This window comes from Neopelma chrysocephalum, unplaced genomic scaffold, assembly GCF_003984885.1.
Source record: "Neopelma chrysocephalum unplaced genomic scaffold, ASM398488v2 Primary Assembly neopelma1_96687, whole genome shotgun sequence".
NCBI classification, from domain to species: domain Eukaryota; kingdom Metazoa; phylum Chordata; class Aves; order Passeriformes; family Pipridae; genus Neopelma; species Neopelma chrysocephalum.
This window is the reverse complement of record NW_020925332.1, coordinates 196,752-220,529: the sequence shown is the minus strand read 5'-3', so window position 1 is coordinate 220,529 and position 23,778 is coordinate 196,752. Positions and strand designations below refer to the sequence as shown.

General features: G+C 37.7%; 1 protein-coding gene across 3 annotated transcripts in view; it reads right to left on the bottom strand.

The window, feature by feature from the left end:
• The window catches only part of FANCC (FA complementation group C), a 53,429-nt gene that overhangs the window by 25,007 nt on the left and 4,644 nt on the right, over nucleotides 1-23,778 (bottom strand). For 2 of the 3 annotated variants that reach the window (XM_027709108.1, XM_027709109.1), the window contains exons 3-5: nucleotides 23,253-23,426; nucleotides 21,584-21,671; nucleotides 16,728-16,822 (exon numbers count right to left, since the gene is read on the bottom strand). In XM_027709108.1, coding sequence (XP_027564909.1) covers nucleotides 16,728-16,822; nucleotides 21,584-21,671; nucleotides 23,253-23,417 — 348 coding nt within the window. In that variant the 5' untranslated portion in view covers nucleotides 23,418-23,426. The remainder of the gene's footprint in view (nucleotides 1-16,727; nucleotides 16,823-21,583; nucleotides 21,672-23,252; nucleotides 23,427-23,778) is intronic. The other variant, XM_027709110.1, reaches the window with a different exon arrangement.

Here is a 23,778-nt window from a genome sequence, read left to right as displayed (position 1 = left end):
TTTCTTTCTTTTACCCCTTCTTTGAAGCCTTTTACCCCTTCTTTCTGCAACAGCCAGTTATCTGCCTGCACGTGTTGATGGGGAAAAATACAGACGCTTCAATCAAAGGCACAATTACTTATGAAATTAGGCATCAACATAGAAATAGAACTTGATTTTTATTACAGGATGACATGAGAAGTTTTATGCTAATAACTGTATTTGTGTAGGAACTGTTCTGGAATTTATGACACAGTTTTCAAAGACACTCCAGGGGAGACAGATAAACCAATTTATTTCTGGAAACTTCTCAACAAAAGAAGCAGATGTGAAAATCAACACCCCCAATATATTTTGGACAGAGGAGATGGATGGTTTCACTGGGATGAGCCATTCAAACCTGATAATGATTAAGACTTCCCAGTGATGCTACTGGGCTCTTTTTTGACATCTTGGATGAGTCTATCAAAGCAACAGGCAGAGCAGGATGGAACTGAAGGATCTATCATTTATTCTAAAGAATACCTCTCTTTAGGATATTCTCCTTGGAAACACAGAGTGCTATTATTTTTTGAGAAGAGACCACTAATGACATTTTGCTGAAAATGATGATCTGTGTGAATTTGCAGAAGCAAGTACAGCATCAACAGCCAACCTGTTCTTAGGTATTCCCTCTACAGCCAGAAGGCCCACTGCTTTCAACGCAGGTCTTAGAAGACAAGAAGTCAAATTCTACTTCCAACCTGGCTTTAAAACTCTAAAATTATAATCAATTATAACATTAATGTAAAGCAGATAATATGATTTCCAGTCATTATTAAAAAATACTATATAATAGGTACTATTTCTTTCTTAAATAGATAGGACTCTAATATCTCACTTTATTTTCTAAAGAATTTAAGCAGAGTCCTCAGTAAGCAAGGTACACAGTGCTCTGATTTTTTAAAATACAAATTAATTTTTTTGTTTGCTAGCATTCAGCAGCTCAGTCCAAACCAAATTTCTATAGGTAATTTTTTGTAATATTTTCTTTAAAATCCTGCCTGAAGGCTTAAGAGTTTTGTTGTGTCCCATGTCCTCTAGTTTAAATGATTGACAATAAAACACAAACAGGTCTGGCATTTTTAGAACTTCTTACCAAGAAATAAACAGCCAGTTCTGAAGAACTGTAGTGGCTAAGTCTGTAAATGACAGAGTACCATGTTCATTTAGAGACCATTTCAACACCAACTGTTTATGAAATCAATTCTGTGAGTAGGATGCTGATATAACACAATTCATATAATTTACACACACTTATCCATTCATAACAAAATCTGTAACTTTTAATTTTGCTTATAAAACCTTTTGCTCACTTGCTCCTTGGTTCCAGGAAAAGACAAAAAAAGTTCTCCACAAACAAAAATCAAAGTGTAAAAGAATGTAAGGTAGTAAAACATCATACAGATTTAAACATATTCTAGCTTTCAAAGTACTGCTTTACTCTAAACAATCTGGTTTTCTCAACCTCTTATAAAATTCTCAGTGGGGAATTTTAAACTTAGGGAAAATTACATGGTGTATATTTGTTAACAACTTAATTACTATCAATATGAGAGAGTGTACTTCATAAGCTATTAAAAAAAATCTTTAAATACTTACCATCAATAACCTAACCAAAATGTCCCATTTCTCCCTTAGAATTAAAACTGCTTAAAACACATTTCAAATGGACAAAATGTTGAACTACTACATATATTTCAATGATTCTCTAGTCAACACAACCTCCCACTTCACCAAACTGAGTCTATTCCAGTAACCACTGGGAGGTTTTGCAAATAGAAATCACTTCAGTTTCAACTTAACATTAAGGAAGTTTGGAATATTCTTCGGTAATTCAGTGATCAGGGCCAAAGTGCCCAAGTACAGGGTTAGGAGAGGTTTGCTTCCTACGTTTCTTTCTGACATCTCCTGTCAGGAAGTTTTCTTTTTTCAGCACAGTTTATGGATACATGCATCTATGGGATGGTTTTCATTAGCTAAATTCTATACCAGCACACTAAATAAAACTGTTAGCCACAAGTACATATTTAGGATTTACTGGAGCTCCTCATTTGAATCCTCCTTCCCCTGGCACAACATCTGCCCACATCTAAATCACCACTGATAATCAGGGATGGCCAGCTGTTCATAAACAAATTATTCTGCTAAACACTCCCACAGACACAAGGAGTTTGCCATTTAAGCATCTGATCAAGTTACAGAAAATCCATAGATAAATGACTAGAATTAATATTACTTTCAAGTTAAAAAAAAAAAAAACCAACCAAAAAAGGAATATCATTCTTTCACAAAATTAATGCACAGACTTCACTGCATTTCACATATTCCCAGACAGGAAAACATAGATTCTGTGAAGTTCTGCACACTGTACCTGATGCAATAGTGCACTTTACCCTGTCCTGTCCTTGATGCATGTAAGCAGGGTCACCTTCAGTCAGTGTCTGCAGTAAAACTGCTTTAAGTGCTCTTACAATAGACCAACTTCTTTAACTTTGCTTCAAAACCATAATTACGATTTGTTTGTATTTTTAAGTAAAAAAATAATGATGGCAAAAATACACTAAAGGACCATGAAAACCTACTAGAATAAATTAACTGAAAAAAAATTCAAAATCTTGTTGAGACAAATACGTTTTTCCATTAGACATTGATGTATGGTATGAATTGTATTACTCTTGCTGGTACATGTAGCTTAGTGAAAAGACCAGGCTCATATTCTACTTCTGTTTCTTTAAAGGGATGGAAAATGTTATATATGTCCATACAACTGAAACTAAATCTGATCCTAATTTCCAAATGAAATGTGGGAAAGAAAATTCTGGGGAAGGGAGGAGGAGGCTGCATTGTTGTTCCCTCACCAATTCCAGCTCAGTTACCTTCTGTGAAAGCAGCACAGTAAAAACATGTTGCACTACTACTGTGGCTGGGACCACACAACTTTTGAATGGATGAGTTCCAAAGTCTAAGCTCCATCTGCAAATCACTAACAAAACCCTCGGAAATCATAAGAAAGAAGAGCTGTGGGGTTGGCAAGCTTTGAGTCTACTCTTGGCCTCAGACAGGAAAAGCAGTTTCAAATCTCCTTCCTTTTTTCTCTCTCCTTTCTCTTTAAGAAACACCCAACTAGAAAGAGCTATTACTCTTCGTATTAAAAAAGGGGAGACTTTTGATGCTGAAATAAAACACACATTTACACTAACTTACAAAAGGAAATTCAATAGCTTTTCCAGAGTCAACCATAAATCTTTTTTCTTTTTTTTTTTTTTTAAAGCCCTCTGGTTTAACTAGCCAGAGATTTAGAATTAATTTCCTTCTTCCCTTCACAATTTTCAAAAGCCAGAATGCAAGCTTCCCCCTGAATAATTCCTTAAATCCACACAAAACTTATGTGGAAAAGAGGGATGAACAAATTTAAGTTTAGAAAGAGTGGATGGATCACAAATTGTTTCACTTTTAGTTTAAATCTGTGAGGTAAATAATTTCTAGAAAAAATATAAACTCAAATTTATGGGGTTTTTTCAACGAATGCATGTGCCCAATGTCAGATGTTTGTACTTCCAATAGGTATTCATTGCAAATACTGAAAGATCACATAACTTTGGATGATATTCCAGAAATTTGCTTTTAACCACCTGGGTTTGGACTTCACACGTATCAAGCTGCTAAAAGTTTAAGGGGAGAAAAATGTCCACTGAACTTAGCAAAAAAGGCACAAAATACAACTATACTGGTGATACAACAACTGGTGGTCACTAATTACACTAGGTTCAGCAAAAATATCTAATGCCAGTAGAATTTCTTCAAATAGAGACCTCTTCCTGCCTGTCAGTAACAAATCATTATTCTTTACTAGATCCACCTGACACCACTAAAGTGCTCTGAGAAATGTCAGCTGGCAAATTTTGACACTTGCTGTTTAAGCTCAAACAGCCTTGCAGGAAAGCAGAATCCTTAGTTTCTCATTTTTTTTTTCTTTGAGATACTTAGCTTTTGTTTATTTTGGCCCAGAAGCCAAGAATTCTTCATGTTCATGCTAGCTTGGCATTGTTATAGAATTATCTATTTGAAGAAGAGAGGTCTGTTTTCTCCCAGCCCATTCATAATATCACACTATTTTTAGCCAGAAGACTATGGTAATACTTGCAAATGTGCAAACATTGCAAGTTCTCTTGCATGCTACCAATGTAATTATCTACAGGTGACTAGAGAAGGTCCAAATGAGTTCAGAAAGCTGATTCTCAAAGGAGCCAGTGAGAAGGCTAACTAACAATTTAGATGCATAATCTTCAACAGGTTAGAAACCACCAAGAACTCCCTCCAGGTGACTTTCCAAAAACTGAAAGAACAGCAACAAGAAAATACTGTCAGTGAACTCAGTTAAACTTCAAGACAACCATCAGAAACAATTTATGTGCCGTGTATGAAAAGTCCCCTTATTGTTAAATGTTCTCTTGCTACATTAAAAGGATCCAGCCCCAATCTCTTGTATGAATAGCTTTAACATCTTTTATCACCCTCCCATTCTTTTGAATATAATTGTTTTAGAACAGAGCCTATTAGAAATCTCAAATATATCCTGTCACTGTATCAATTACTCATCTTTGATTAATTGGTCAAGTCCCATTTTCACTGCAATATTCCTCCTCACCCAGAAGTGTGAGCTCGAACCATACCTAAGAACCTTGGGGTTTTTTATCAGGATAAAGGGCCTGGGACACAAAGAAACTGCACAAAGGACAGAGAGAAGTGCCTGTGTCACTCTTCACTCCCGTGGGACACACTGCAAAGCAAGCAGGCTTGGGTCGTAAAACTGAATTTTAACCAATAACTTGAAAGTTGAAAGGTCTCTTATCACATTAAGAGTTCATTAAGTCATTGGTCTTTAATTTAATGATGTCAGATCTTCAACACATGCTTATGTCTGATTTAACAGTCTCTTGTCCTCTGGTTTGATTCAAAAGAAAATTGACTTTGAACCATCTGTTATTTACCCAGTGAAAGTTAAGACATTTCTGTCAAGCTCATTTACATACTTAATTCCACATATGCCTAAATACAATGTAAGAACTCATCTACCAAAATATATCCTTTCCTGCCCATGCACTTATAAAATAGAATTAAATTATCTGTCCTCAACTGTAGTTGATTTACACACCCCAAAAAGGCCTGTAAATGCTGTGTAACTCTTTGCATGACACCAAGTTTACCCACTTAAATCCATTTCATGGAACTGAAGATTTCAGATGAGTTTATCTTAAACGTTAAGGAGGTAAAATCAGCTTCCAAAGTAGTAAACTGGCTGCAAGGTTAAAAAACTCCCCAAAGTTCCCTGTCATTTTGATTGAAGAAAAAGTGCTGTTCTAATGGCTAGACATACAATGAAGCACTTTACAGAAACAGTAAAACCACACTGAGCACTGAAGCAAAAAAAAAAAAAAAGGGGGGGGAGAATGAAGCCAAGATGAAAAGCTTTTAAATGGAACATTACACAGCACTTAATGTAAGTGCAGAGGTTATTTCTTGCTGCAAAAACCAACAGAATATTTTAACAACAAAAACCCCAACAAAGCACAACAAACTTTTTGAAGAGCATATAGAGAGTACATTATATGCTATTTACTTCCAGCAGAACTGATCTGGTAGGTAAGAGCTGGGCAGAAGCAAGCAGCCAAAGGGAGTGAAGAGAAGCTCTATTCCCTCAAAATTAAAACCCCTTAAAGGCCTGTGGAATGCTGTTTACTCCAGCTCTGTTTTACAACCCCTGCTGCACGGAGCAGGGATTGACTGAAAGGTTTGCAGCCTGTGGCCACCCACGCCATGGGAAGCACTGTGATTAAAGGGAATGCTCCGTCCCTGGATCTGCCAGCAGCCTGTTCCAGGCTGGAATTATTATCCTTGCAGTCTTCTTCAATAATCTGTTGCATCTGTTCTGGCAAGTCCCCTTACACTGTCCAACAAGAAAATCACTGCACAGGAATCCCAAGCTATTTTTAATGCGCGTAAATGATTTGAAAACCCGATACTTTAAATACCTCTCTTTTAAGTTTGTGAAAACATTTTGCATTGTGGGATAGCCAGTGGCACAGTGAAAGCAGACCCACCACTGAAACACTCACTTTAATCTAACTACCAAAAGATGCAGACTGACACACCACCCTTTCACCCCACATCTTTATAATGAGCTATGCTGTTGCTTCAGATCTGTAAAGCACAAAACCTGTGTGAATTGTGGATTAGACATGTACCTAGAGAGCACTAAAATATCAGAATTCCACCTGTCACTTTGTTAAGTGATTACATGCACTGAACATTTCTGAAGACCCTATGGTTTAAATGCATTATAACTTCGCCCTTTCTCTTTGAGAATATTCAATATTTCATAGCAACAGTTAATTTTGAAAGCAATAAAATAAGCCCTAAACATCAAAATAAGTGACAGTTCTCTTTGCAGAAGTTTTATTTCAAATTCTGATCTCTGCCTTAAGTAGTACAGAAGTTCAAAACTTATATTCCGTGCATTCATTTGATTTTGTTTAGTGCTCTATCACACAAAATAAAGCAGCACAACACTATTGCTGGAAGCACAACACACAGCTGTTATTGCACTCTTCTCTAACAAATTTATGAGGCAGTCTGTGCCATTTCAACGATTTTTCCAAGAGTTGTCTGCAGGTACTCCTGTGAAAAGCACAGATTATCTACTGGCTATAACTGTGAAGTGTTACACTAACCAGGGTGCCATCACTTAGCAGAAGAGGGAAGGAGGATGTATCAAAAGCATGGCTGAGGGAAAAAAGAAAATCAAGAACTGGGTAAAAGCCCATTCATCTCCACCCACCCCAGACCACTCTGGGGAAATGTCTTTAGACCCTCTTTCATATAAACCTTTGATGGGAGGCAAGGGTAAATTCCATATATAGTGATTGAGGAAAAATGCCACAAAGACTCATGAAGGACCACGGAAAAATACAGAAAAAAATTAATAGGAAAAGTATAAACAAGATCCATCCTTTAATCACCATCAGATGTCTTTCATCTGAAGGAACACGCTATGGCCTCTGCAGTGATCAAAGTTCCTGATGATTATTTGTACAGGTTAGAGGAGGAATGACAACTCCTCTTTTCCAAACATACCAAAAAAGCCATAAGATCCCTAAAACCACAAGAGCGAGTCTCAGAAAGTGATTAAGTAACTTTGAACTACTTTGGCCTCCGGGAGACTTAACATTTTCCATTTCTCTCTTGGACACGTGCCCCTGGAACACAGAGCTCTCTCTTCCACAACTGCTGGGGAAAACCAGATCCCCCGTCCTTTGCCTCCCCAGCCCTCTCACACTGACATTCCCCTCTGATTATTTTGTATTTTCCTAAGGTAAAATATTGCAGTGATGCTATCACAAAGGTAAGAAATAGTCTAAAGCAACTAGTTATTTATCTTAGTCAAAGTGTTACTGAAATTGTTTTCCCTTTAGAAGGGGGGAATGACAACAAAAAAGTTTCAAATGCTGTATTTGTAATAAAACCACGCTAAAACCTGTGACACTGATTCTTTCTACTTTAACTTCCTCAATAATAAATAGCAGGTGAAGTATGTTCATAATTTTAACTCAAATATCTCTGTTCAGCTCTTAATCTCCCTCTTTCAAAACTGTCTAGATAAGAAGGAAAAAATGTGTTTCTCAGTATGTCCTCTAGCAATTCATAAGCCTTTTAATAGACACATTACCCATATATGTCATTAAAATAGTATTCTTATCTCAAAAAGACATCCTTTATTGTAAATCCAACATTATTTTAATACTTTTTGCATCAAATGGTCTTGGGGCCCATTTGCCCCTGTGGAATGACAAATCACAAATGATTTAGGCTCTTCCTAACTTAAAAAGGAGACTAAAGAACAGATATAGAGGTGCACTAAATATTTTGTTCACGTTATCTTAAATTTCTGTCTCCTAGAAAAATGTGAACTTGAAGATTTGCTTTTATAAAGATAAAAGAATACTTCTTTTTTAAAAAAAGAAGAGAAAAGCTCTTTACATTATGCTTGAATTATTCTTAACATATGTCCTCTCCTATAATTTTCTGAGGTGTTCTTAACCATCTGATAAAGCCTGCATATACACCAAAATAGCAGGTAATGAATTTTATTTGAAAGATGACAAGTATATTGGCCACAAAATCAAATCAAAACTCTTCACCTAAAAGGAGAATATCATAAATCCAAAGTACTACCTTCACAGAATCATGGAATAGTTTGGGTTGGAAGGGAACCTTGAAGATCCAGTTCCAACCCATCTGCCATGGGCAGGGACACCTTCAACTAGACCAGGTTGCTCAGAGTCCCATCCTTGAACACATCCAGGTATGGGGCAGCCACAACTTCACATATAAATTAAAGTTGGTAATGTTAGAGAAAGAACGAAGAGATGGAACACTGTCTCCTTACATAACAGTTATTTTACTTATAGTATATTATATATATTAAATTAAGCTTACAAGCAACGATAGTAAAAACAGGCAAAAAAATGTTATTTTATGACAGTCACACTCTCCATTAATGTCATTCCTTTTCTTCTAAAGTTCAAAGTTACTTAATCACTTTCTGAGACTCGCTCTTGTGGTTTTAGGGATCTTATGGCTTTTTTGAGATGTTCTGGCAAGCAGACATTTATTCCATCCAAAGGGCATTCAAGGAGAAGGGAATGTTTTGCAAAAAGAGCATGTTGTATCAAAAAGGGCATATCATCTAACTTGTGGTAGATGTGCGACCTCAGAAGGACAGTATACACCCTAACAAATTCAATTCCTACTACAAAGAAGCTGGTAAGGAAGTTAGTAAATGTTTAACAGACAACAGCTCTTCAGGTTGTAAAGAGAAAACCTCCTCTCCCTTTTGGTGTACTTACCTGAATTCACAAATTCACATGTGGGAGTCACCCACTGTGAAAGGGCTTCAGTCCCACCCCTCAGTCAGCCCTCAAGTTTGTAAGACTGGGGTTTTCTCAGTCTTTTTCACAAACTGTGTCACAGATTCTAATATTTTCACTTCCCTTATGCAGTCTCTACCTCATCCCATTTTTATGTTTCACTTTACACAGTACCTGTGCACGTGGCTTTTGCATGCAAGTCTGAAGTAACAGCTCACCGAGATCGCACTGGCTGAATCAAAATAGAATTGTTTTAAAACACCAATTAACTCATACCAACTAATTACAAAAAGGAAAGCTGTCTTCTCACTTTTCTGGGTTTTTATACCATTGCCTTTGACAAAATGGCACATCTGACTCTTTTGTACATATATGGGCGTGGGGTTTTGGCATTTAACATGTTTGATCTGCAGTCAGAATAGTTTTCTAATTTTTGCTAGTATATGTAATTGAAAAACCCCTCTAGAATAAAGTGCCCTTCAGATACCTGTTTCATTCTGCTCCTGAGATCTAGTCTAAAGGTGTGCACATGCACCAGGCATCAAGAGAGATGGATTAGGAGAGCAAACAGAACTGTACAGTCACTGCCACTGTTACAAATTCAAACTTCCTTGTACAACACGGGGGACTGAGAACTACCCAGAAGTCATGGTGACACAAATGATCCTCTGATCCTCTATTGCTTCAATAAACCACGGGAAAACTGTCAGTTTACCTATTGTTACACTTACATTCACTGAGGTATGCTACCCTGTTTATTCAACTTCGCACATTAAAAATAAAAATGATAGAAGAATTTTAAACATCAGATTGAGAAACAGTATTGTCCAGGTCTTCCTCTTGAATCTGGAAACATTTTTAAATTAGCTTTTCCAATGCAGAAAACTAATACACTTATTATTCCTTGACTCACAAGTCAAATAAAACATTCAGGTCTGTTGGATGCAACTTTGACGGCTTTTCAACTTAAAAATGACATCAAAATCTGCATTTCCGATCCTGTCCACAGGATATGAGCCTTTGTGTCATTTAAAATTGGATTAAAACTTTCATGAATGTTGAGAACATTAATAATTGCATAGCATAACAATAAAATTTCTAAAAATACATTAAGTACCAGTACTTCAAGGCTCTAACCAATCAAAAATTTTAAGAACCATCTAAAAACCCTCCAAACATAAACAAAGCAATATCATAAAAGGGATCACTCGTGTGTAATTATCCAGAATCTCCTGTATGTTCACAAAAGCCTCTAGAACAGGCACCCATTAGCAGCAGGAAATATGGCAGACTGCTCTTGTTTGTTTCCATTTTTATGAGACATATTTATTTAACGATTGCTCTTAGTTTCAACTAAGAAAGGAAAACTTCTATAACACAGAACAGCTGAAGATAAAAGTAGAATGCACAACAGCTAATTCCCAATTTTTCTTTTTACCAGCTCCAGAGAATGGCCTGTCCATGCTTATTCTGTAACAGCATTCTTTTATACTCATTAATTTGGTTGCAGAAATCAAGTTCAGCTCGGTCCTTCCCTACAGAGTGCACTCATCTTTATTTGTCATCCTCATGACACCTCATCATACCTGAAGGACAGGAACCAGAGGGACCTGGACAAGCTCAAGAAGTGGCTCATGAGGTTTGCCAAGGCCAAGTGCAAGGTGCTGCTCCTGGGTCAGGGCAACCCCAGTATCAATCCAGGCTGGGGATGAGCAGATCAGAGCAGCCCTGCCCAGAAGGACTTTGGGGTGCTGGTGGATGAGGGGCTGGACACGACCAGCAGTGTGCTCCTGCAGCCCAGAAACCCCTGGAGCCTGGGCTGCACCAAGAGCAGGGTGGGCAGCAGGGTGAGAGAGGGATTCTGCCCCACCTGCAGGGCTGCATCCAGTTTTGAGTCCTCAGCACAGGACAGCACAGCAAGGACACCAACCTCTTGGAACCAGCCCAGAGGAGAGTCACCAAGGTGATCAGAGGGATGGAGCACCTCTTGTACAAGGAAAGGTTAAGAGAACTGGGATTGTTCAGCCTTTAAAAGAGAAGGCTTTGGGGTGACCTCACTGCAGCCTGAAGAGAGCCCAAAAGAAAGACAGAGAGGGACTATTTACGAGAGCATGTAGCGACGTGACAGGAGGGAATGGGTTCAAACTACAAGAGAGTAGGCTTAGATTAGAGATTAGAAAAAAAATCTTTGCTGTGAGGATGGTGAAGCACTAGAACAGGTTGCCCAGAGAAGCTGGAAGTGTTCAAGGCCAGGCATGGTGGAGCTCTGAGCAACCTGGCGTAGTGAAAGGTTTCCCTGCCCACTGCAGGGTCCTTTCCAACCCAGGTCATTCTGTGGCTCTGTGACAAATTTAACAAATTACAACCTGCCACACAGCACAGCCTTTTCAACAAAACACATCCTGATGGAACCTGGAAAAGGCCGCAGCGTTACTGCAGTGACAGAATAAATTAAAGCATTGGAGCAGCAAAACAAGTAATACAGGAGACATACTACAAACATTTGGAATAGACAGATTACTTTGTCCTTAAAAAAGCCAAAGCACGATGGTAGATAAATGGGTTACCATGAAACCATGTAATAAGGAAAAACAAAGAACAGGAAATACAAAAAAACCTGCACTGTTCAGAATAGTAATTTTCTAACAGTGAGAGAGGAAGAAGGCTGGAGGAAAGGAATAATTGTTTCTTTTTGCTTTTTTCTAAATCTATTTGCATGATGAGTTTCTCAATCTAAGCACTTCAGAACCAAGGCTTACTTAACTGTTCTTGTACATTTTTTAATGTAACAGAGACACAAAGCCCCTAAGAATTAAAAACCCCATAAATATGAAGAATTAGTCATTATCAAAACAAGGGAAAACACAGGTAGAATTCTTCCACATTCCTAGAATAATTATGGGCAAGAAAAGGCAAAACTCAGTTCAACTGAATGCACTGTACATGCAGCAAAGATGATAGTGAAATTAATTTTCCTATTAGTGAGGATCCTGAACTGTTGCCAAAAATTTCAGGAATCTTAAAACAGAATTCTCACTAGTGTGAGCATCATTAGACAACTAAGAATGAAAAAAAACCAGTGTCACACAGCATGGACAGAAGGGAAACTGGCTTCTAATCTCAAGACTACTCGTGTGTAATTATACTGTCACAATAAAATTAAAACTCTCTGAATCAAAATTTTTACATGGCTTTGGCATTACACTCAGCTCGGTTCAAAAATTACCCATAATACACTGGAAAGAGAAAACATGTATAAAATCTAATGAAGGACAAAACACACAAGTTGCATTAGGTACTTTTATAAAATAGAACAAAAATAATTTTCATAATTCCAGTGCCATTAAAAATTACGCTTACAAAGAACACCTATGATTTCTGCAGCTATTAATATAACATGGCCATGCACAGGGCACAGATTCACAAAAGAACTACACATTTTCAGAAAGGAAAATTTGGTCAAGCCAGAAAAACACCTCCGAAAACACAGGGCAAGCCTTATAGGCTTTCCACCCCTATGTTTAAGCTATTATGTATACACTGTCTTATTCATTTGTATTCCTTTGAGGGAGAGTAAAACACCGAAAAAATGAATCCTATATTTAAAAAAATAAAGAAAAAAAAAAGGAGAACATTTTAAAAGAGGGATATTTACTGTTTCTGTTTTACTCCATTTGAAAAGAGATGGATTGTAACATTCTCACAGGCCCGTACAGTCCTCCAAAACAATACAATAAGCGTAGTATTGGGAACAAATTCCCAAGGCAAAACCAATTCATAAACACAGCTTATAAACTGAGAGCAGAGGAGAAGGTGTGACCAAGTTCATAAAAATGAAACCTGCTTCAGGAAAGCTCTCTAGCTGCTGCATGGTGATTGCAAGAGTAGCACGCAGTGAGAGGAAGCTGTTCTAGCCCCACTAGCCAGAAGTCCATCTCAGAACCACATATTTTCACTTAGCTCTGAAAATCTCTGCCCAGAGAAGGCCCTGCTGGAGAAACGAAGTAACCTTCTTAAAGACCAGTTTCACCAGGTCATGGTTGTTCTCATCAGGGAGAGGTGTGTGACAGGATGTATCTTAACTCCCTATGCTGTGTTTGGCTTCATAAGAGGCCCAGGGAACCTGGATCCCAACACTACAGTTCAGAATCATAAACAAAACAAAAAACATCTACCATTTTAAACAGCACCTAGTCCTAAAACAACTGCAGGCTACACTGCACAATCTCCAGTAATTTATTTTCACATTTTATTCTTTTAAAGGACTAAAAGACGTGCACAGTCTCAGTTTCTGAAATGTAACTAATGCAGTTCAAACGGGTAGCTGCCCTTCTTGTCCCTAAAAACAACACAGCTTTTCTAGGCCAACGGCAAGAAAGTTAAAAAGTAACCTGGCATTAAATACCTGTTTTGCAACTTCGAAAAAGCAATTTAGTAGACTTGAGATCAACCTTCCTATGAGTGACCTTAGCCAAAGATGCACTCAAAGGCCCCAAAATACTCTTCAGGAACTCATGCTTGCCACGACAAAAAGCAAGGTGTGATTTCACACTCAACATACGTAGCTGTGACAGCAAAAAAGAGATTCAACTCTAACTTGACCAAACAATTTTCCAATCAGACATGACTGCATTTGGGGAGGAAAATTTTAATGAAAGTCACTTTAAACCCCATAACTAGGAAGAAAACGAAAAAGTTTTGTTGTTGTTGTAATAGTAAGGAGACAAAGTTCTCTGTCTCCATTACGCAGTCCTCCTTACTTTCTGGTTGTTTGAGTGAGGCTTTTTGTTGGTTGGTTGATTTGCTTTGCTTTTCTGACATTTTCTTTGTTCTATCATCAACTAAACGGATACCCAAAGATCCCAATTTATTTGATGCTTGCAGGCCTATACAGTGAGCTACCTTACCTTTTCAAAAACTGAGTGTTTCTCAGTGTATGCTGAAGTATTAAGCAGAGGAAACGTAATGAACTCTCAGCTGCAGGGCCAAAGGACAAGACTGTTCTGAGGATCAGTTCTAGGGCAGCTGAACTGCAGCTCCCCTGTGCAAACTCCTCTTGCACAGCTCCTGGGTCAGTGTGCATGGACAGACCCCCACTCTGTGTGCTCATGGACTGCTGCCCACACCCTCGAGAGAGAGCTTAAATACCTCAGACAATCCATCATTTTATTCCAAGCACAGGTAAATTTTCCATAAAAACCTTTTAAGTAGCATTCAAATTTCAATGCATTATTTAAAATTTGTTTCTGGACTTCAATTCCCTTTACACCATGTGGCCACAAAACCACATTCCTCCCTACCCCCAGGGATTTGTTTCAACTACAAATTTCAGACTTTTGGCCAATTTTTTCCATAGTGTACCACAACGTATTGGGCATCTTCTTCACCAGCAAGTGAATATCCTTGCTGTAAAAAGCTCCTGCCACATTACCAAGAAGGCTGAGGACAGATCAAATCACTGCAGAGACTGGTCATCCATATTAAAACAGCTGATGCTAACTTCAAATTATGCCTTGCATAGCAAATGTGTCTAGATCCCTTTCTGTGACAATCTTCTGAGACACTTACAGCTAGGAAAATAAAGCAGTTCAGGAGGAAACAATGTTAAGTGTACATTAGGTGGGTGAATGGGCTTACTGTGTGTGTATATCGTTTTTTAAACATAAATCATCATCACATATGGCAAAAGCAAACCTTCAAGAGTAGCAAAATATTTAACTTAGGTTCTTCTATAAATATAAGCATGATAGTCCCTATATCACAACTGCTGGTGAACAGAACTACAGTGATGATTATGTAAACCCCTTTCTTCAAAAAGCTTTGTGATCATGCCCACCGAGCAGTAAGAAACTGAGAAGAAGTTCTAATCATTATAGAAAACAATTTAATATTTTCTTTTAATCTCACCTGCTGTATTCTCGTGCTGTGCTACACCCACTTGAGGCAACAAGGGAAGTGCTGAATGACAGTGAGACATGTTTGTGCTTTGAACTCCTCCATGCAATCTTTCCTAACTTTTAGGCTAACTCTTCACCCATTGAGTCACAGTGGCTATTACAGTTGATTCAGACACCCAGACTGGGTGGAAAAATTCTGCAGATTACAGTTAAGGCTTGAATCAAATGCTCAACATGGTAGTTTCAATGCAAGACAGGTTCAGGTGGCAGTGCTGACAAAAGCAGCAGTCCCACCTCCATCTATCCCCAACTGTTTGTTACTGCTTACCTGACTAATTTTTTCTTATATCAGCAACACCAACAGTCTGGTTACATTAATCAAATGAGATCTAGATTCAAATAACTAGATTCTCCCTCCTAGAAACAGACTGTCTGAGTACAACTCTCCCTCACCACTTAACATCATTAATGCAAAAAGGAAAACAAAAAAGACAAATTTTGCTCTGTCAGATAACTAACTGCATGCTGTTGTGCGTGCAGCTCCCATTTCATCATGAAGACTATAACCAACCAGCAAAATTACATCAGAAAAGGCAGAATTTTTTTTTGGTATCACTTTACTTCGGCATTCAAGCATTGCCACACTCTGAATTCCAAGTATATTAACCTCAGTAAAAGCCTTCTGAAAAAATGTTAAAGACAGGGAGGAAATAAGGGAGATTTTACTTAGTATTAGATTGTTCAGAATTTCATGGCATGGTACAACCCACCAAATGGGTATACACAGGCACCAAGGGTACCTAAAAGACTGTGAGAACTTATTTCTCAGACTATTTTATATAAATCAACAATATTACATGGCTAAATATAGTTAGTTACTAACAGAAAATCTGCATCATCATCACCATCAATTATTTTATAGTCATTTGTACATCCTAGTATTATATGCACACCTAGATAAACTGACATACAAAATAAACTAGTAAGTAAGAAATTAGCTATTTAGAGAAGTCTAGAAGTATCTTCAGCTTTAGCAGACCTGCACATAAATAATGTTCAGGCTGCTACAGTCTCACTAGTTATGAGGACTATAAGATATAAAAAAATATATTAACAATTCCATTTGTATTTTATACCATATTTTTATATGGATCCACTGAAAATGCAAGGACACTAAAGCAACAGCACTGCACCCCCAAATTGCTATTCAGCAATGTAAAGTGTTAAGCACCAATGTGCTGAGAGTTATTTACATGCTGATGTGCTTTGCTAAGTCAGTGTGGAAATATATAAAATATGAACAGATGTGGCATGCAGAACCCCAAATTTGGGATTAAAGTTAAGGATTCATTATTTCTTAAGTCACTAAATATAAATCCACACACAACTGCTGCCCCTCCCCTCTGTCTGCCTTTGAAAGAAGTTTGGATACAATTAAATTCTTCACAGGCAGGAGATTAAACAAAACCAAAAAAGGATAAAATTACAGAGCAAATCTAAGCTGCTCTCCAAACAAACTATGGCATTTCTCCAGTTATTTATTTTATCCTAATTGAAAGGTTCTTATTTTTAATAGCAATGCTTGCTTCCCTCCTGATTTGTGATTGCTGCTTTACTATTCCCAGGTTCTAGACTTGATGAAACCACTGTTATGAGCCATCAAAACTACTCACTGTAAAATGCCACCTCTTTTAAGATTTAAAACGACAAACTAACAGTGACTATGTTATAATTAGACTGATATAGAGTTCAACACAATACATATGCAAGTTGTGTTTTAAGCAGTTTCTGAACTGACAGACTGACAGTGTGTCTGTAGATGCAGCAGCTTTAAATGATCAGTTTAATCCAAAGCAGTTCTGGGAAGGATCCATTCCCTTACCCTTATCCAGCTGTTGGCCTTCACTTCCAGGGGGTTCTGTGGCTCACTGCTGTACAGACAGCACAAGCACCACATCAGAGTCTTCTGGCTTTCACCTGCAGGGAAAAAAGCAAACAAAGATACATTTAGAGGGAAAAGAAAAACCCAAACGAAACACAGGCAGAATTACACACAACAATCCCTATTCATCCACAGAACTAAAGCCCTAAATATCAGCCTCAACTCATACTGCTCCTCTTCTGCCAGATGCACACCACACATTTAACATTATTCACATGTACACCTTGTGTAACCATTTCCTTCAACAGCAGTTTAAAAGGTATCAATGTGTTCAAAAGCTATACAATAATTAGATGGTCTTAGAAACTTGCAGAACCTAGTAACTCATTTACATGAATAATACCTGAGGCTATCATCAAGGAACTTTCAATTCAGTATCTAATATCATTATTAATAAACAATAATCAACAGTAGTAAAATAGTTATTGCATTGTGTCCAAAGCTTGCACAACTAAAGTATGCTCACTTATGAAAAATTAAGGTTTGTGAAGTATGAAATCATTCACAGCTAGAATGTAAAATACCAAGTTCTCTGTAAAAATATATTAGGAGTCTCCATGTCTCAGGAAAATGGTATTTCTGCAGAGAGCAGAGTAGGTAAATGCTGATGGAAAAAAAAGTCCTATAATGATTTTCTGTTCAGGATCAGACTGGGTTTTACTTAATTCTAACCCACTGCTGGAAATGAGTTCTCTTCTTTAAGAATCCACCATAATGAGCAACACTGTCAGTGCTCAGATGCACAGACTTTATCACAGAGGAGCTGATTATCTGGGGTAAGCAGCTGAGGGCCATTTCACTTACAATTATTTCCCACAACTTTGTTTTCAATAGGCTTTGGTAGTTTTTTTTCTAATATTCTTTGGCAGATACTAAGAGTTTCTACAGTGAATTTAACCCCAGAATGAAACTACATGATTGAAACGGAAATTCTGAAAACTGGATGTAGTATTGTGGCTCTGATATAATACTCACTTAGTAAGCAACACTATGATTGTTAAAAATAATACAAACAAGTGATACCACATGAGGTTTAGAAATTATATTATGAGACAATTTCATTATCAAGCCCAAGGAGTGCTTTCTTTTGTTTTCTGTGTATTTGTTATCCAGGATGTAATAAACAGTATTATTTAGAAGTGCTTTGTTGGGAAGGCCTGAGGAAAAAATAAAAGCTCCATTAAGCAATGCCTGTATTTTCACCAGGTGACCAGAGATGTTAACATTGATTTAAACCAGTATTCCTCAATAAATGTCCAACAAGCCTGTAGGCCATTACTGACCTCCCACTGACTAACATCTCTGCAATGGTTCCCCAAACATACACTTTTAACCAACTACAATTTGGGGTATTCTGACATTATGTGCTTGGGGTTTTTTCAAAATAAGGATTTTTACAAGGCTAATAATTTCCTAGGTTGTGTAAGACCGAAGTTAAAGGACATATATTGCATGCTGCTCAGCACAAATTCAAAGTATCCTTATACTTTGATTGTAACCATACTCCAACAGCATTCAGACATCAGCACTAATAGGCAACTTAATCTCCTTCAAAAACATTTCACCTAAACTCTATTATGACATTATAAGGGAGGAAAAATAAGCAAAGAGTGGTTTATTTGTTTAAACAACTAAATGACAGCCAGTTGCTTCTTGAAAAATGAAGATTTGAAACATTATTAATTACTAATACTAAAATATGGCCTGATTATAAAGCCTGGCTATTGAGATAATTTTCAATTACATGAACTACACAGAGAGAGACATGAAAACCATTATCAGGATACAAATTAAGGCATTTGATCTTATTATGGCATGAAAGAATGCTGACTATCCAAATAACCAACCAATTAACATGTCCAGAGAAACTAAATTAAAAACTCAGCAGTGGAAGTTACAGCCCAAAAGAGGTCACCAACTATCTACTGGATAGGTAGGTAATGTATCTCCAACTAAGGGAATAAAACTTTTCTATAGGAAATTTAAGACTGATTGGAAGTTGTTTTTGTAAAAAAAACCAAAAGAAAAGAAAATAAAAGAAAACAAAACAAACCCAAGAAAATACAAACAAACAAACAAAAAGGAACTAAAAAACACGAAACCAACCAACCAAAAGCCTAAACCTTTATGATCAATCAGACTGCACTTCTTTCCTGCCAATCTCAGAACAAAATTTTTTTAGAAAAGGGAAAAAAAGAAAAAAAGGGAATGTTTTTCTCACAACACAGTGCAGTCTCAATCATCCTAAGATACAGGTAGTTTATAAAAACCCTCTTATGAGTGGGGTCAGATGGAAGGAAATAAACTCTAATCTTAGAGCCAGAAATATTATTTTTAGAGCTCGTTGTAAAATTTTATTGAAATCTATCAGAAAATGTTGGTTAGCTAAAACTGAGCTTTCTGTGGGCATGAGTGCACCCACAAGTGCACACACACACTGACACACCAACAGATCCCCCAGCATTTCCAGCATTAGTCTGGGCTCAAAACCCAAACCAGGAGGGTCCTACTGAGAAGATAATCCCCCAGCCCACGGAAAAAAACACTGGAATTCCTTACCAAGGCTGAATTCCTCATGTATCCCTTGTGGTTTAGCACCACAAGCAGAGCCATGAGGTTTTCTCCAGCCGTGCTCCCCTCACATTAGCATTCTAAACAGGGCCACCCTGGTCCCCTCCTGCCCAGGAGTGTTTATGAGCAGATTATTTCCCCTCAGAGGCCACACTTCCTGCACTCAGTGGTCAGCCAGGGCAGCTCCCAGCACCAACAGACAGCCATTTAAGGTGATAGCTATTGTGGTTTGGACATGATACAGAAGTATAAGGTTTTTCCTTCTCCATTTATGAGTATGAAAGACTGAACTGAGCAAAATTAGTTCCTTCTACTGCGAGGGTGGCCTGGGCTCAGACACATGCCTGAATGAGCCATTTATCCAAATGAGAAATTACATGAAACCCACTTGAGAGTCAGCATCTGCTGCAGCCAGCACTATCTTAGAGAATATCCTCAGAACTAGTGCCAAACAAAGTGAAAAACTGCTGAATCTAAAATGGGCAGTCCAAAGAGTGCTCAGGTGGCTCTAGGAAGAGGAAGTGGCGGGAATGTGTAAGCAGACATCTTCAGGTCCACTGATGTCAGAAAATCCCCTGGATTCATCTTTAAGCATTAAAGTGAAGGATTCCACTTTTAGCAAGTAAAGTTCTCTGAATTCTTGCTTGCCATTTTGAGACAAAACCAAAAACCCTGTAGTAAAACTCCACTCTCAACCAAACTTCAGAGGTAACAATCAACTTGCAGAAAAAGTGCTTTTGCAGCTTCAGAAAATGCTGAAGGGACACAAAAAAGAGCAAAGAAGTAGAGGAAAGCAAGAACATATTGCTGGGATTGTCGTGAAAAGGAGCCAAAAGCAGACACCGATGGCTTTCAGCTTTGATGAAAAATATAGATGAAGGTACTTTCTATTAAACAATATATTGTCAGCTCAGAAAATTTGATAGTCTAAATACCTGTATATTCCAAATGAAAATATAAAAGAAAAGCACGTGTGTAATTGTAAACATCAACAGTTACAAACATCATCAGAAACTATGATTACAAGGGAAACCTTTCCATTGTAAATACATCTATAAAGTACAAAAAGGCTTTTCAAAAAGCACACATTTGCTGGTCTGTGGACTGTGTTTAGACAGTGGCCTGCCTATAGTCCCTTCCCAAATTTTCCTTTCAGGGGAGAGGTGCTGACATTACACACACCCACCGTGTGTTTTGTGGACAAGTTCCCTCTGCCTGTGCCAAACCAGCACAGACACGAGGCTTGACTTAATGACCCCTCCAGGTGAACACAACATTGGCCTTGCCTGCGTTTCCCCAAAAGGAAGCATAAACCAGAAGAGACAAAACGTGACTTTTTTTTTTCTTAATAAGAGCAACAGGCTGATTAAAGGTAATTTTAAGGGGCTCACAGAGAAGCTCAGAATTAGTTTCTGCTCAAAAGTAGATCCCAAGTGATTTATCAAAATATCAACATCTCAATTCCTGGAAAAGGCACTAGAACTGCTGATGAGGGAGCACAAGGAGTGTCTGCTCCCTCCCAACAGCCTTCCTGTGCCCAATTTATTTTCTCTTCTATATTCTCACCCACACACATGTTCACTACCAGTAACAGCATTTTGTTTTTTTCATATGTTTTTTTCCTGTGCCACCACTTAACTGTTTAAATTTTGATTCCATGTGCATTTTCACTAGTTGAGGATGGAGAGGTAGGGAAAATACACGTTCAGAATAAACTCAATAAAAACAAATTCAATCGTAAGTTAGGAGAACTTTACACTAATTAGAAAAACTTAGGTACCACAAAAGTTAAATCTCCTATATTAGCATATCTAATAGAATATTCTGATACGTAACTGGAAGAGACTTCTGTTGAAAGTAATTTGAAGCATTAGATTTTATACATTTTCAGACCCTGGCAAAATGTAATCAATATAACAAGAAAGTAAGACTGGAGATCATGATGCACCTAAACATTCACTGGGTTTAAAACCTACTGGTCCCAAGTCAAGATTCTGTAACTAATCCATGAAAGTCATTAGATCCAAAAGCCAACTTAACATTTGTCAAAGCCACATATTTTAAATAACATGGCCAGCCTTTTCATCTCAAAATTTTACTTCAGTAAAAAAGAATGCTGGGTTTTTATGGAAAAAAATTATAGTCTCTAACAAGTCGTATTATGTTAATTATCTCTAGAACTAAGTTTATGGAACTGCTACAGGAATATCACTGGACGTTCTTACCATGTCCTATAACAAAAGGATTCCAACAGAGCCTTCCTAGAAGCTGTCCAATTAAAGGGAACTGCTGGATTGCTGCAACTGAACCCTGCTAAAACATAAAAACAGGCAAAAAGAGAGTAAATACACTGCACATCAAAAGTAGGTTAGCAGAACTGGTAATGATAGATATTGTTATAAATTACAATCCCAATGGTTTTACTGTGAAACGGTCTGGAAGCAAAACACCTGCAGGTTTGTAATAAAAGCAGAACTTCCTGAAATTTGCTATAATGTCATAATTCAAGTTAGTTAAAACTTAAGTCATTTCCTTACCTAATGCTTAACTATGGTAGAAAATTAGTTCATTTGCCTCACATCCAGCAACCAGAACAGTATTAGTAACCAAGATCCCATTGTATGAAAAGCCCTATTAACATACATTTTTGTTGATCCTTACTGCTTTGATAGTCTCACAGTTTCAGAAGAAATTAATACCTACTATGGCACAAAACTAGGTATCTTTCTGTTACTTTTGCTTGCTTTCTTTAAATTAACTTACTTAATGACTAGCCAGTAACAAACTGATATTTAACTTCTAACCAAATAGAAAGCAGCTTCACTATAAAAGTAATAAACAGTGTAGTCTATATACAATCCTGTGTAATCAGTCTTATTTTTCCATTTTTGTAGCTTTACTATGTAATAAATGAAGGCTTTGAAAAATAGTGCTGTGCTGAGATAACATGCATAACATGATAACCATCTCCTGCTACTGCAATAAATTCCTTACATTTGTCTCACGTTTGGGGCTAGACCCAGACTTTCTGGGGCCATATCACAAGGTCCATTTCAGGCCAAGCCTCAGATTACTTGAAGTAGCAATGCTCTTTTTTTTTTTCCCCTCTTAAGAAAAAGATACAAAAATATAGGAAGAAACACCACTCCCCAAAAATCTTTTATTTGAAATTTAAATTCAGTTCAGAAAAAACAAACCCAACTCCAAAGTCTTCAGATAAGAAGGATATTTAAAAAGGAGTACCCCCATAAGAAGCAAGCCTTATGCCACAATGCAGTATTTCTAAAGCTAATTATACTGAACATATACACTGAAAAAGCCACGCTCAGAAAAACACAGAAACAACTAAACGTCTAAACAACTGAATTTACTTTTATAAAAAGCACTGGAGTGAGTGCAGACAACAATTAAACTACTCAGCAGAACAGGCAGCAGCATATGCCAGTGGTGTGACCGTGCTGCCAGAGCTCAGTGTGTGCCATAGCACTGGGGTTAACGTGGCACCAGACCCTCCAAGGTTTTAAGGATCAGTTACACATTTACATGTTGAGCCCTTTAAATCATCCCATTTATGACCTGACAACCAGAATCAAATTCTTGTTTATTTAAAGAGTTTTGTTAAGAGGCTAGAGCACTGGCTGGGAAATCTCACGTGACATCTACCAATCAAGAAGAAAAAGCTCTTTTCCCAATAAATCAGGAAAGCAGGAAGCACACTCCTGTTTGCATTACCTGGGACTGTTTCCCCAGTTTGCCCCTCTGATCCAGCAGTACATTAGGCCAACAACACAAACTTCTTTGTTACCTGTAGCTTCTGGTTTTATCAAAACATGGTGGAGATCATTTTGGAGGGTGTCTTCAAAACAGGTTACTCTTCCTGCTAAGGTTACTCACCACATCTTTTAAAGTTTCATGAAGCTGATGCAGAAACTCCTGCAGCTGGGGCAAGTGAAGGCACACATCTTTCTGGGATTCCAGTGTAGTGGCTTGACCCCATTCAACAGCTTTATCCAACCAATATTCAAAGTTCAGTTTGGGTACTGCAGTGTCCTGGGCCATTACACAATCCTGGGAAAGAGATTGTAACTCCACGTTAGGCAGCAATAAACACTGTCTTTAAACCAAGACTGAAAATATGAAGAAGGATTTCTGCTAACCTGTGCTGTGTTCACATGTGACAGTGGGTGCAGGGGGTGTCTGTGCTCACATCTCACGAGGCTGGCAATTTTATCTGTAGTATAAAGGGGGTAAACTAATAACCCCATCATGACAAAGTGGCAAAGGGGGCACAGTAATCAATGAATTATCTTGGAATGTACCACCCAGATGTGTCTTAGGCTTTTCTTATCTCAGTTTGTCATCATCAACATCTCACACAGAGAATATTGGAATAACGTGACTGTGCATTTGTTTAGAATGC